The sequence below is a fragment of the Peromyscus eremicus genome, chromosome 6 (genome assembly GCF_949786415.1).
Source record: "Peromyscus eremicus chromosome 6, PerEre_H2_v1, whole genome shotgun sequence".
NCBI lineage: Eukaryota > Metazoa > Chordata > Mammalia > Rodentia > Cricetidae > Peromyscus > Peromyscus eremicus.
Window position 1 is genome coordinate 25488617 of NC_081421.1, and position 13920 is coordinate 25502536.

Here is a 13920-nt window from a genome sequence, read left to right on the forward strand (position 1 = left end):
TCAGAGATCTGCCTGCCTCTGCCTCTGCCTTTGATAGCTCAGTGCTGGGACTAAAGGCGTAAGTTGTCAAAGCAGGAAGGAGGCATGCTTCAAACCTCAGGCTACACTGCTTCATCAGATCTGTTCCAACTGCAAACGCTACCTGAGCCAAGATGTACACACACACACACACACACACACACACACACACACACTCACCAACCCCTTCAGATTCTCAAACTCACACCTTCCACACTCCTCTGACACACTCATCTCTCTGGCACAGAACACAGCGGACTTCAGGTAGAACTGAAGTGTACGCTTTTGTTTTCTGAGCCCAGTCTCTTCTCCAAAAGGGAAGTGACGGTCTGTCGACAACCAAAGCTCATCCATGCGGTAACAGCACACTCAAGGGGAATGTCCCTGGGCTAAAGAGGCAAGGAGGCAGACCACAAAGACGCTACGGGAGACAGGAGAGCCAGCCACTGAGGTCACCTGCTCACCATCCTCCCTGCCACCAGACTTCAAAGCTGGCAGAAGTGTAAGAGCTAAGAAGCCCCCAGGTGGGTTCCACAAACACTGGCTCACGCTGATGTGCCGTTGGCAGAGTTGGCAAGACAAACATTTTCATCTGCTTCTTCCTGGATTTTAGGACTCTTTGCAAAGGCCACAATGTTTAATACTTGATTTTCTCTAAAGATCAGAGGTTCACGGGGTGGGGGGAAGTGGTGCAGCCGTTAGAGAGCACTTGCTGCTCTTGCAGAGAAAGGACTGGAATTCAGGTCCCTGGACCCGTGTCTGGTGGCTCACGGCTGCTTCAAACTCCAGCTCTAGGGGATCAGATGCATTCTTTTGGCCACCACTGGCACCCACATACATGTGTATACCAACATACACAGAGGTATATGCATGCACACACAAACATAAAATAAAAATAAATCTTAAAAGAAGAAGAGATGGGCTGTTCTCAAGAGTCTAACACCTGTAAAATCACTCTAGTGTGATGCAGGCTACCTTAGCAGCACCTTCTCCAGGCTTTTTTTTCCTCACAGTGACTCTAAAGAGTTACTATTTATGGGCTAGAGAGATGACTCAGATGTTAGGAGCACTGGCTGCTCTTCCAGAGGTCCTGAGTTCAATTCCTGGCAACCACATGGTAGCTCACAACCATCTATGAGATCTGATGCCCTCTTCTGGCACATAAGCATATATGCACACAGAAGAGTGTATACATAGTAAATAAGTAAATCTTTTTTAAAAAGTTACTACTTATCAAACCCATATGGTATTCCAAGTAGGAATTACTAGCCAAATTTTATAGATGGGAAAACTGAAGCCAAAAGACCACAAAAGAAATTGGTCCCAAGTCACTTGACTAAGTGGCTGAGCTAGGCTGGAACACAGATCGAGCTGAGCAAAATGCACTCACTAACACCACCTCCACCTCTAAGAGGCATGAATTTCACAGTCTCTCTGTGCTGGTACTTCCTTGTCACTCCAATTCTGCCGTCCAATAATGCATCTGCCTTCCATATCCACCGCTGCTGCAGCAGGCATGCATCGCCCAGGTGCCCCTCCTGCCTTCCACACCCACTGCTGCTGCAGCAGGCATGCATCGCCCAGGTACCCCTCCTGCCTTCCACACCCGCCGCTGCTGCAGCAGGCATGCATCGCCCAGGTGCCCCTCCTGCCTTCCACACCCGCCGCTGCTGCAGCAGGCATGCATCGCCCAGGTGCCCCTCCTGCCTTCCACATCCACCGCTGCTGCAGCAGGCATGCATCGCCCAGGTGCCCCTCCTGCCTTCCACATCCACCGCTGCTGCAGCAGGCATGCATCACCAGGTGCCCCTCCTGCCTTCCACACCCACCGCTGCTGCAGCAGGCATGCATCGCCCAGGTGCCCCTCCTGCCTTCCACACCCGCCACTGCTGCAGCAGGCATGCATCACCCAGGTGCCCCTTCTGCCTTCCACACCCACCGCTGCTGCAGCAGGCATGCATCGCCCAGGTGCCCATCCTGCCTTCCACACCCGCCGCTGCTACAGCAGGCGTGTGTGTGTGTGTGTGTGTGTGTGTGTGTGTGCGCGCGCGCGCGCCTGCTGCCCCCTTCCTCTAGACTTACTCTTTCCCTTATTCATTTCTCTTTGGTTTCCTGGCTTTTGCTCTAAAATACTAGCTAGAAAAGCTCTCAGCAACCAACTAACCCCTTTCCTCTGGACAGCTCACAGCAGTCACTGTAGACAGTTTCTGTACCTCCTACAATTTTTACTTCTGTGCAGACCCAGAGGAAAAGACGTACTGGGAAACAAATGTAATTAGGGATCTGAGGAGAATCGCCATGCTGCTTCTTCAGGTCCAAGTTCATCGTAGCTCCAGAAGATCTACTTTCATTCCAGAGTAATTCCATTTTAAACTAGATAAATGATTTTGTTTCCTCGCTTTTTGACATTATAATTTAGCCTTTATCATATTATACATACTCAAAATGGTCTTAAAAGAACAAGGAATCCAAATTACAGATAAGAAAACGTATATCCTAAGCTGAGGATACACCTCAGGAAAATATTTGCTACGCCAGCCTCGACCCAGAACCCATAAGAAAAAAAAATAGCTAGGCATGGGGCACAGGCCTGTAATCCCCCTGTTTGAAAGGTGGAGAGAGGTAGATCCCCTCAGTTTCCTAGCCAGCCAGCAAACCCAACCTAAGCTCCAGGCCAAGGAGAGACCCCAACTCAAAAAACAAGGTGGATAGTGCCTGAAGAGAGACACCCGAGGTTGACCTCTGGCTTTTATGTATGTGTGCACACATGTGCACAGACATGCGCATGGGGAGGGAGGGAGGGAGGGAGGGAGGGAGGGAGGGAGGGAGGGAGGGAGGGAGGATGAGAAGGACAGAGGATGAGAGGGAAAGGGAGAAAGAAAATGTACATCTTAAAATTCAGTCTTTCAACAGACAATAAAAACAAACCTGAAGTTCTTCCAACAACACGCCACACCCAGGAACAAGCCCCCACGCATGTAAGGTTCACCGCCTGTAGATGGCGCACAGGCCAGAGGCCAGAGCTGCTTTCCAATGTTTCATAATACATACATAAACAACGCCTTTAGAGCGTTCTAAGGATGTGAATAATGAATCACTGGGCTCTGCTAAACTTACTGTTTTTCTCTGAGCTGTTTAAAACCCAATTTAGATAGAACCATGTGTCTGAGGACACCAGGATACAGTGAAAATCTGAAAGATTAAGGCTTGGTCCCCACTCTACCAGGTAGCCCACTTGACCTTTCAAAGCCCGTGTATTTCCTCCCTTATAAAAAGCAGAGAATATTTATCCACCTCCCAGAGGAACAGGCCTTATCCAGTTAGTAACTATTACTAATACTTCTTACTACTGACAAGTTTTAATTAAGTGAGGAAGATTAAACAAAAACAGTTTACCCAATTTACCATGTTTCATGTCCTCAACAGATCTAACTCCAGCAGACTCTCAATCACTCAGGCTCTCTGGACATGCACCTCTCAAGCATGCGCATTCCAGGCTCTGTTCAGCCTCCTCGGATCCTGGCAACAGGGGTGAATCTAGAATCCACTTGCAGAGGTTCTGAAATCTAAGCCCCTGAAAGCTTTGAAACAATGTGACCTTCCTGGAAACACTTCTACTTAAGATTGTCATAATGTGATCAAGTCATAAAAGGTTGCTTGCTATGGAGGGTCCCATCTGGCTGTTTCATTTTTGAGTTCTTAATTTCAGATATTTTGTATTAATGGCGTTGAGACTTAAGGAACATACCACACAGTTCATCTACATGAAGTACTTTTAGTACATTCACATAGTCGGTAGCCATGACACAAAATATTTTAGGAAATTTTCAACACCCCATCCTTATTCCCCACCTTCCCTCAGTTCCTCCAGCCCCCTCATGTACTTCTGGTCTCTGCATATATGCTCACTTGTGGACCTTACATAACGACAAAAATAATACAATGCGAATGAATCTTTTCACTTCACTAAAGTGGTCCAGGCTGTCTGTGTCATCCCTTGTCATTATTTCATTCTTTTTTCTTGAGTAATAGTCCATCTTATGAACATACTACATTTGTCTCATCTATTTACCAGTTAATTCAGGCTTGATTTGTTTCTAAAACTCTTGGGTGTTTTGCATAATCATGCCCTGAAGAGTCATGATGCAGTTTCTCTGGGAAACTAACTCCTGTTGCTCGATTGTATACCCAGGAGTAGAACTTCTAGATAACATTCTAGATACTATCTACAATTACCTTTTTTGTATGAGCTCCTACAGGCCCAACCACTTAACACTGTGGCTGTTTTCTCACCCAAAGGCCATCCTCTCAAAGCACACTGAAGGTGTAAGCTCAGACAGATCCCTCGGGGACTCCAAGCAGCTGGCTTTCTAGAGATGTAGACAGCTCATTGAGAGTCACTCCCCACAGTGGATGAAAGAGCTCAACCATTAAACAAATGGATACCTCCCAGCAGCACAACAGTTCTATGAATGGATACTTAGGAATTACAAAGTTGAAGGCAATTGTCTCCCTTAATGGTATCAAGGAAAAAAAAAATGAAAGCTATCTTCAAACTAGAAGGCTTTAGAATAACAGCCTTGTGCACTGCCAAGTCCAGCACTTGGAAGGTGGAGGCAGGGTCAGGAGGTCAAAGCCAGCCCTTGGCTGCAAATGAGTTCAAGGCTAGGCTGGGCTACTTGAATCTTGTCTGGGATTGGGGGAGGAATGCTTGTCTCAAGAACAAAGAAGAGGTAATGCTTTGGGAATGAAGACAGTAAAACATTCATCCAACATGTATAAGGACCTATGTTCAAACCCGTCATCATGTATGGGGAGGGGAGGGGAGGGGAGAGGAGGGGAGTGGAGGGGAGGGAAAATGCTTTCCAGCTTTCCGTTTTGTATCTGAGCACAAGAGCCTCTTCCCTAAGTAATTGTTGGAAAGCCAGGCACAGCACATACACTCCTAGTCTCAGAAGAACACGGACCTTGAGCACATTCGAATGCACATCACTGATCTTTCCAAATCTTCCCTCTTTCTGCACTAAGTCCAAATTCAGGACAGACACTAGTCTCTGCAGAGTGCACAGGGAAAAATGTGACAAAGATTTTCCAGCCTGCCCTGCCTCCCCACAGGCCCTCGCTGCACACAAGCACCGAGCTGACTCTCCGCATGTCTAATCTGGGGCCAGCTGATGCACCATGACATCACTGCTGCACAGTGAGCCAAGTTTAAGCTCCATCTGGGACAAATAATGTCCAGGCACACTGTGACTTCTTTTGTTTATATACACTGACTAAATATGTCTTGGTGGTAAATGAACTAACTCTTGAGATTTATTTCTCAAGGCCTCCAGAACAATATTCTGCACCCTGAAGCAACTCCCTGCTCAGAGTTCCTTCCAAGGTTGTGCGTAAGTGATTTTTAACAGAACACATGATTTTGGAACATGTAATTAACATCTTGAGGAGAGCTGAGGTCCAAGCAGCCCTTCCTCAATTTGAAACAAAGAAAAGGAGGAACTCACTAACAAGTGGGTGTGGTGAGGGTAATACAGTTCAATAGAAACCCACAGGATACTTGATCCCACCTCCTTCAAGACCAGTGAAAGCTTTAAGATATGGCTGAGCAGCAGAGGGGCCTTGTCCCTTCCTTCTGAAGAGTAAAACCCAGTTTGTGCTTTTACCCTGGCCTTACTTAAGAAAAATAACTGCAAATTCAGAAAGAAAAACAAACTATCTAATAGTTTCAAGTCCTTTCTCTTTTTTTCAGGGAGAGGGCTGGGGGACCAGAAGATAAGAGTTTCTCTGTGTAGCCCTGGCCATCCTGGGACTCACTCTATAGACCAAGATGGCCATATCCACCTGCCTCTGCCTCCCAAGCGCTGGGGCTAAAGGCATGTGCCACCGCCATCTGGTTAGTTTCAAGTTTGGTAACAAGGTTTCTTGAGTCTCAAAACCTGTCTCTACAATGATTTACCTTTCGAATGGAAATGAAGGGTGGGCTTGGGAGGACAGAAAAGGCAAGAGGCTGGCCCTCTCCTACTCCCTCATCTCCATGGGAAGAAACTGGGCCACCTCTCTCTGCTCATTGGTACTCTCACCAGTACTGACCCAGAAGGGAACTGCTGCCAACCTCAGGGAAAGAATCATTCCAAAAAAAAAAACAACAACAACAACAACAAAACAACCTATAGAGACCTAGGCCAGATCTGAAAACCTTGACTCACAACTTTTTTTCTAAAGGAGAATCAGATCTCCAGACATCCCCATTGTCATTTGGTTCTCACATCTCTGAGTCAGTCCCTTGCCAGCTCTTAAAAATAATACGGGGCTCACAATCACATAAACTAGTGAAGGGTGTGTGTGTGTGTGTGTGTGTGTGTGTGTGTGTGTGTGTGTGTGAGAGAGAGAGAGAGAGAGAGAGAGAGAGAGAGAGAGAGAGAGAGAGAGAGAGAGAGGGAGAGGGAGAGGGAGAGGGAGAGGGAGGATGTTCCTTTCTCTCCTCTGTACACACTTGTGAAGACCAGAAGTGAACGTTAGGCACCCTCCTCTATTGCTGTCCCCCTGACTTTTGAGAGAGGGTCTCTCCCTCAACCCAGAGCACAGCAAGGCACCAAGGTCCACAGATGAATCTGTTTTCAGCCCCACTCCCAGTCCTAGAATTACAGATGTGCCCATGCCTGGCTTTTACAGGGGCAGTGGAGATACAAACTCAGGCCCTCGTGCTGGGGTGACACAGGCGGTGTTTACCGCTAAGCCATCTCCCCGGTCTCCAGGACAATCTGTTTATAAGATGTGTAATGTACCACCATGAAGAACTCACCTAACTGCTCACCTGTATCCTCCAAATGCACAAAGGCCCGACCCAGGCAACTCTACCCTCCTGGAAGCTCCTAAAAGAGGACCTGGGTTCAAGTCCCAGCTGTATGACCTGCCACTGCACGTTCTAAACCTTCTCCCCTCAGGCTACCCTTCTTACACACAAGGCTTCACCTTACATGACGTGTGTGCACACGATGTGCACATATGAGCACTTGATGACGAAGTGCTTAGCACAGATCCTCCCAGCTCATAAGCCCTCAACTCTGACCTCCTTCCTTTGCAATGGAAGAAGCAAAGAAATCAAACTTCGAACTAAAACTCGTTCTTTTTAACAGTTCAGCTACTGTGTGCAAGTGACCACTGAACTAGAAGTTACTGAGACTGAAAGTTCTCCAGTGATCAGCAATATACTAACATATGTCTTCACATATTCTGAATATAGAAAAATCTCATCTTCCTGGACATATCTATTATTTTTACTATATGATACATCAAAAGCTATCATATCACTTCCAATGTGACAAATACATATTCAAAACAAAAAGATTAGAGGTTGGAAATCTATCACAAATCATTCTATTCAAAGAAACACATTTATACATGTGTGTTACGATTAGAGCAGCTGGGAGATGGCCTCTGGGCATGCCTGTGTGGGACTGATCTGGGAAGACCATCCTAAGTGACTGTGGGACGGTTCCGCATGCAGCCCTGGACCACATAAACAGAGCAAACATGCAGAGCACACGTATGCATCCATCCCACCGCTTTATGACTGTGGGACGGTTCTGCATGCAGCCCTGGACCATATAAACAGAGCAAACATGCAGAACACACGTACGCATCCATCCCATTGCTTTCTGACTGTGGGATGGTTCCGCATGCAGCCCTGGACCACATAAACAGAGCAAACACGCAGAGCACATGTATGCATCCATCCCACCGCTTTATGACTGTGGGACGGTTCTGCATGCAGCCCTGGACCACATAAACAGAGCAAACACGCAGAGCACACGTATGCATCCATCCCATCGCTTTCTGACTGTGGGACGGTTCCACATGCAGCCCTGGACCACATAAACAGAGCAAACATGCAGAGCACACGTATGCATCCATCCCATCGCTTTCTGACTGTGGGACGGGACGGTTCCGCATGCAGCCCTGGACCACATAAACAGAGCAAACACACAGAGCACACGTATGCATCCATCCCATTGCTTTCTGACTGTGGGATGGGACGGTTCCGCATGCAGCCCTGGACCATATAAACAGAGCAAACACGCAGAGCACACGTATGCATCCATCCCATCACTTTCTGACTGTGGGACGGTTCCGCATGCAGCCCTGGACCATATAAACAGAGCAAACACGCAGAGCACACGTATGCATCCATCCCATCGCTTTCTGACTGTGGGACGGTTCCGCATGCAGCCCTGGACCACATAAACAGAGCAAACACGCAGAGCACACGTATGCATCCATCCCATCGCTTTCTGACTGTGGCTATAACACAACAGCTGCTCCAAGCTCTTGCTCTCTTGAGTTTCCTGCCCCGACGGACAGCATCTTGAACCATGAGCTACGACACAGACTTCTCCCTGAAGTTACTCTGTGGTGTATTTCACCACTGTAACATGAAAACAAAGGCATGTGTCTCAGTTAGGGTTTCTATTGCTGTGAAGAGACACCATGACCACCGCAACTCTGACAAAGGAAACCACGTAATTGAGGTGCCGGCTTACAGGCTCAGGGGTTCAGTCCATTACCATCATGGCAGCATGTCGTTTTTATCTAATTCTCAATCGTTTGATTTTACCAATAAAGACTTGGGAGCCAGATGCTGGGGTGAAAGTCTGCTAGCTCAAAGAGTCTGCGAAAGCACCTGGCTGACCTTCCTCCTCTGCCAAAGTCCCAAAAAAGGACTCTCTCCTACACCAACATCTCAAACAAAACTCAAACTGAATGTCCCCCCTTCTACTTCCTGTGCGTCTCTCTATCCATCCTCCTGACTTCCTCATTCTCTCTATGGATTTTTCCTGTCAACTGATTGCTTGTTCTACCCCTTAACTTATGGTTAATTTTAGTTAATCCTGTTTATAACATTCAATCAGAAAGCTCTTAGACTAAAGGTGTGTGCTAGGGCAGAGCCACACCACAGCTAGAAGCAGGTTTCTCCAGTCAATAACACAATCTTGGGGTTCACAGTGTGATCCAACACCCTGCAACAGCAGGGCGCATGGTGGCGTGCAGGCAGACACACACGGTGCTGGCTACATCTCGATCAGAGGCAACAGGAAGTGGACTGAGACACTGGGCAGTATCTTGAGCATATATGAGACCTCAAAGCCCGCCCCCAGAGAGACATATTTCCTCCAACAAGACCACACCTACTCCAATAAAGCCACACCTCCTAATAGTGCCACTACCTTTGGGGGCCATTTTCTTTCAAATCACCACATTATGTTTTACAAAAACAAAAAAAAAGAGCTTCAGCTAGACATTAACAGAATGTTTACTTTTTAAAGAACTCTCACTCAAGACTCCATTTAAAGAATCACATCTTTACTTCTGGAATTCTTACACCTTCAAACTGTTCACTGTCCCCTAACTGGACTGTAACAGATGAACCAAGGCATCAGGATTAGAAAGTACTCTGTATAGAAACTCAAACATTAGTCGCTGAAAAGCAGGAGCCAAAAACATAGGTTCTAACCTGTAGGAGGTGTTACAGAAACCTTCCCATAAAGCTAGTCATCCAAACCTCCTGCTTTACAATATGTCATCAGGCAAGTCCAACAGAAAGAAACTGCATCTGTGTGAGCACATTAAGTATATCTAACAATGCGAATGATTCCCATCATAATAAAAGTACAGTACACATATATAAAATTATCAAAGAATAAACTTTTCAAAACTAAAATACAGTATCATGAGACGCAATGGCAAGGGTCAATAAGTTAGAAGTGTTCAGATGAGATTGAGTCACACTCAGAGGCCAAGTGTGAACTGGTGAGACTGCAGGTGAGGCCCACATCCCCAGCAGAGCAGCTGCTGCAGGTGAGGCCCACATCCCCAGCAGAGCAGCTGCTGCAGGTGAGGACCACATCCCCAGCAGAGCAGCGGCTGCTCCACCAGTCAGCTGCTGACAACTGAGGACAGCCAAGCCTGTGTTGCCAGACCTTCTGGGCCCCAAAATAAACAGGAAAAGCTTCCTGTCTTATCAATAGTTGTTCCTCGGGATTTCAGGGGACTTGGGTTGGAGGCAAGGTGCCCCATTCCTCCACCAGTGGCCACCAACATCTAAAGAGACGCAGGTCCCTCATGAAAATGGCATGATCAGCTGGGATGGTGGCTGCACGTGTCGGCAAGAGTATGTGGTGTCCAATGTCATTCTCAGTTCCAGGCTAGTGGGGCACATGTGAGAGCTTGTCCTGAAAACCCAAAACAAAGCAACAAAAGGCAGGATATCTGCATACAACCTTCCTACAGTCTGCAACTTCAAAACATCTCTAAATGCAAATGCTATGTAAATATGCAACACTGTGTCATTCTTATTTGGGGTAAGGACAAAGGACACATATTGCTTGGGAGTGTTCAGTGCAGACACCATTTGCCTTCCTTTTGTAAACATTTTCAACCCACAGCAATTGGGTGAATCTGAGAATAAGTAACCCAGGGATATAGAAGGCCAACTAATTGGCAAATAAGTCTCCTTTTTTATTTTAACTATTACCCAAAAGAGGTAGAGAGGCATAATAATAACACTGATCAATTAAATGAAATTTTAGGAAAAACAAAAGGGCCAGTGAGAAGGCTCAGCAGGTAAAGGTGCTCCCCGCCCCCATCAGCCTGACAGCCTGAATTCCCGTAACCCACATAAAGAGGGAAAGAGAGAACCGATTCCACAAAAGCTGTCCTCCAACCTCCATGCACATACATGTACACACATGGTATGCATGTACCACACATACACACATGTTCACATGTATGCACACATGCAGTCATTGTATGCATGTACCACACACACACACACACATTCACATGTGCACACACACGTACAGTCATTCTATGCATGTACCACAGACATGCAAACAAACATGCACACATAAAAAATAATAAAGTATTTTACATATAAAGGCTTATGGCAAATTTTAAAAGTGGCCAGTTTTTTTAAACTGTTTTAAATTAATTGAATTTGTTCATTTCTCTCATCCTTCATCCATCCATAAAGATTTCCTGCACGCAGCCGCAGATGTGGGGCACAGCACGAACAAGACAGACGGGAGTCCATTCTCCCTAATGAAGCAGAATCAGACAAAGACAGCAAAGTTGCAGACAACGGCCAGGCTGGAACCATGGAGGACCTAACTGCCTCTGTGCGGTGCAGCCCAAGCACGCCGGTGTGTTCCCTCATCCCCCTCCTTTTTGAAGGCAGCTTGAGGACCTCCATTTGCAAGCTACTGCGGACCACTGTTGCCTTTGGCTGATTCAATTCTGAAGTGTCTCTCAACCCAGACAGCTCAGAAATGTCGTAATTACATGCTGTGTGTCCTAATTATTGTGGGTGCCGCATATAACAACACCCTCCAAAAACACAGATCAGCATTTCCCTTCCTGAGGCTGAGGTTCTGACCATACTGTTCCTTTGTGGAAGACGTGTAAGTGAGAACTGGCAAACCTAAGACTGTAAAAAGGACTGAGATACCAGACCACAGGCCGTATAAACTCACGCCTTTTTTAAAGTCACAAGGAGATCCTGGTAGCAAGGGAGGCTTTCTAAACTGCTCTGGGTGAGGCCAGCCTCCCACTGCCCGGCTCACCGTTTTCCTACCGATTCCATTTCCTCAACCCCTCTTCCATGCTCTGGTATATCCTGCACCCAAGCATTCATGCAGCCTGACATATATGTAAATACAGCATCTGGGGTTAGATTTTTAAGTAAAATAGAATCCACTCAACTAAACTGCTCTTTCCTTTCAGGCAAGGGCAGCGTCCACTCATCTGTGTCTTCAGTACCTAAGAAGGTGCTGCCACAGGAGACATTTGCAAACACTTATTAAGATGAATATATCTATTACTCATTCAATCCATAATCCATCCCACAAATCCTACCCTCTCACTCCTTGCCATCCCAATATCAACAGAGAGAGGTCTCTCTGGATTTGAATGGTGGAGAGAAGCCGGTTAGCGGTCTGAAACAATGTTAAACATCTGTACAAGCTGTGCATTTCTTATGCATCAGGATGCTGAAGAGTGTGGCCCAAGACCTTACTTCACTACATGTTCCACTTAAGACCCAGTCCCAAACGGAGATTCGAAGAGGACAGGTGCACATGTGTTACTCACCAATAACGCAGCAGCCTCTATTTCAATGGCTGACCTCATTCTCATTTGAATAAGCAAGAGTTATTTATCCACTACATTAATTGTAAGACTTTCTTTCCACTGGATTTAAAGTAGAAAAGACCCACTGCACATGCACAACTCTCCATGGGGCCAAACCTGTGCTGTATGAGGTCGTAAGCACGGAATGCAAGAAGGAATCTGTCAGGGGAAATGTTATTAGGAAGAGCTCAACCAAAATGGAAAAGGTCATGGAATTAGGAGAGAACATTTGATGTCAAAGATGCACCAGTCATGAGCACAGTCTGAAACGTGGAAAGCTCTCGGCCTAATACACTGTCTAAAGGTGTGTATTCAAAAGAATGTCAGGAAAACTCTAGCTATAGATTCTGTCCTGGGGAAACAAGAGATTTCAACATCAAACAGGAAAGAAAAAAATCAAAAGAGAAATGAGAAAAAAAAAAGGTTCATTCTCAATTAAATGAAGTGCTATCGGCCAGCCCCTGGGTACGAACCAAGTCAAGAGAATTAGAAATGAGTTAGAAACAGCCTGCCCCAGAACAAGTCAGAAGGCATGCTACCCTGGGCTGATTAGACTGATGAAGGTCTTTACATTTCAGAAGATTAACTTCCTGAAGAAGCTTCTAAAAAACAAAGCTTAAAAGCAAATATTCTAGAAGTTTAAAAAGGAAACTAAAGAAGGAAGCCAGAGATAAGAAACAGACCAGAGGGAACAGTTACCAAATGCCCTGTGCCGGATGCTACACAGTGTAAAGGACCATCAGTCCAGGTCCTTGCCCACTGGGGACCGACCCTCAATAAATTCATGTATCAACAGCCATCACCTTCTCTCCACATGTAAGTGACAAGCTCTGGGGACATATTAGCAAGTCGCCTCACTCTGTCACCCTGTATGAACATCTGTCCTTCACTTCATGGTTCCTGGTGGCCGCTGTAATTCCAGATCAGAATACTGTCAGAAACTGAGAACGTACTGATTCTTTTCATGCTCAAAACCCGCTGCTGGATCTTACGTTAAAAACTCAAATCAAACCCCGTGCTTTATACCGAGAACAGTAAACTACCAGGCCTTGAGAGAAGTGAAGTTTATTTAACTTTGGTGGTCTCTACTTATCCAGAGTCCGACAAAATTACGGGGGTAAAGGGGGCGGTCCAAGGGGTGGAAAAGAAGCTCAGCAGGTTAAAGGCACTTGCCGCCATACCTGAGATCTGAGTCAGGATCCTGGAAGTCATGTCTAGAGAGCATCAATGCCCACGGGTGTCCTCTCATCTCCACTAGCACCATGGTATGCCAGCCCACACAAAATAAATCAGTACCATCATTTGAAAATGCTTAAAGAAGAGGCCTGACACTCGGGCAGCAGCATTCAGGAGGAAGCCAGCCCACGTCCTTCTTGGTTTGTAATGAGACATGAAGCATGCCCACACGGGAATCTGCACACTTGATCATGGCGCCACTGCTCATGCCATCCAAAAAGTGCAAACACCCCGACTGTCTGCCACCGAACACTGACTGCCGAGCTGCAGGGTCTACAATCACCCAGGAGACACCTCTGCACGTGTTGGTGAGAGAACTTCCACCAGGGCTGGCTGAGGTGGGAGAGAGGGCAATACCATCCACGGAGTACTGGACTGAACATTTTAAATGAAAGCGTGAGCTGAACACCAGCACTCACTGCTCTCTCGGGAACCACAGTGACCCACTGCCTCGCACTCTTGCTGCTGGGCCGTCCTGCC

The 13920-nt window shown here is 46.6% G+C and overlaps 1 protein-coding gene across 4 annotated transcripts in view; it reads right to left on the minus strand.

Moving 5' to 3' along the window:
• The window catches only part of Fndc3b (fibronectin type III domain containing 3B), a 300773-nt gene that overhangs the window by 208631 nt on the left and 78222 nt on the right, over positions 1-13920 (minus strand). The window contains exon 1 of one of the 4 annotated variants that reach the window (XM_059265288.1): positions 3424-3541. The exons of 2 other annotated variants lie outside the window; for them this stretch is intronic. In XM_059265288.1, the coding sequence (XP_059121271.1) occupies positions 3424-3426 (3 nt within the window). In that variant the 5' untranslated portion in view covers positions 3427-3541. Of the gene's footprint in view, positions 1-3414; positions 3542-13920 lie in introns of those variants that run through there. One more of the 4 variants, XM_059265287.1, reaches the window with a different exon arrangement.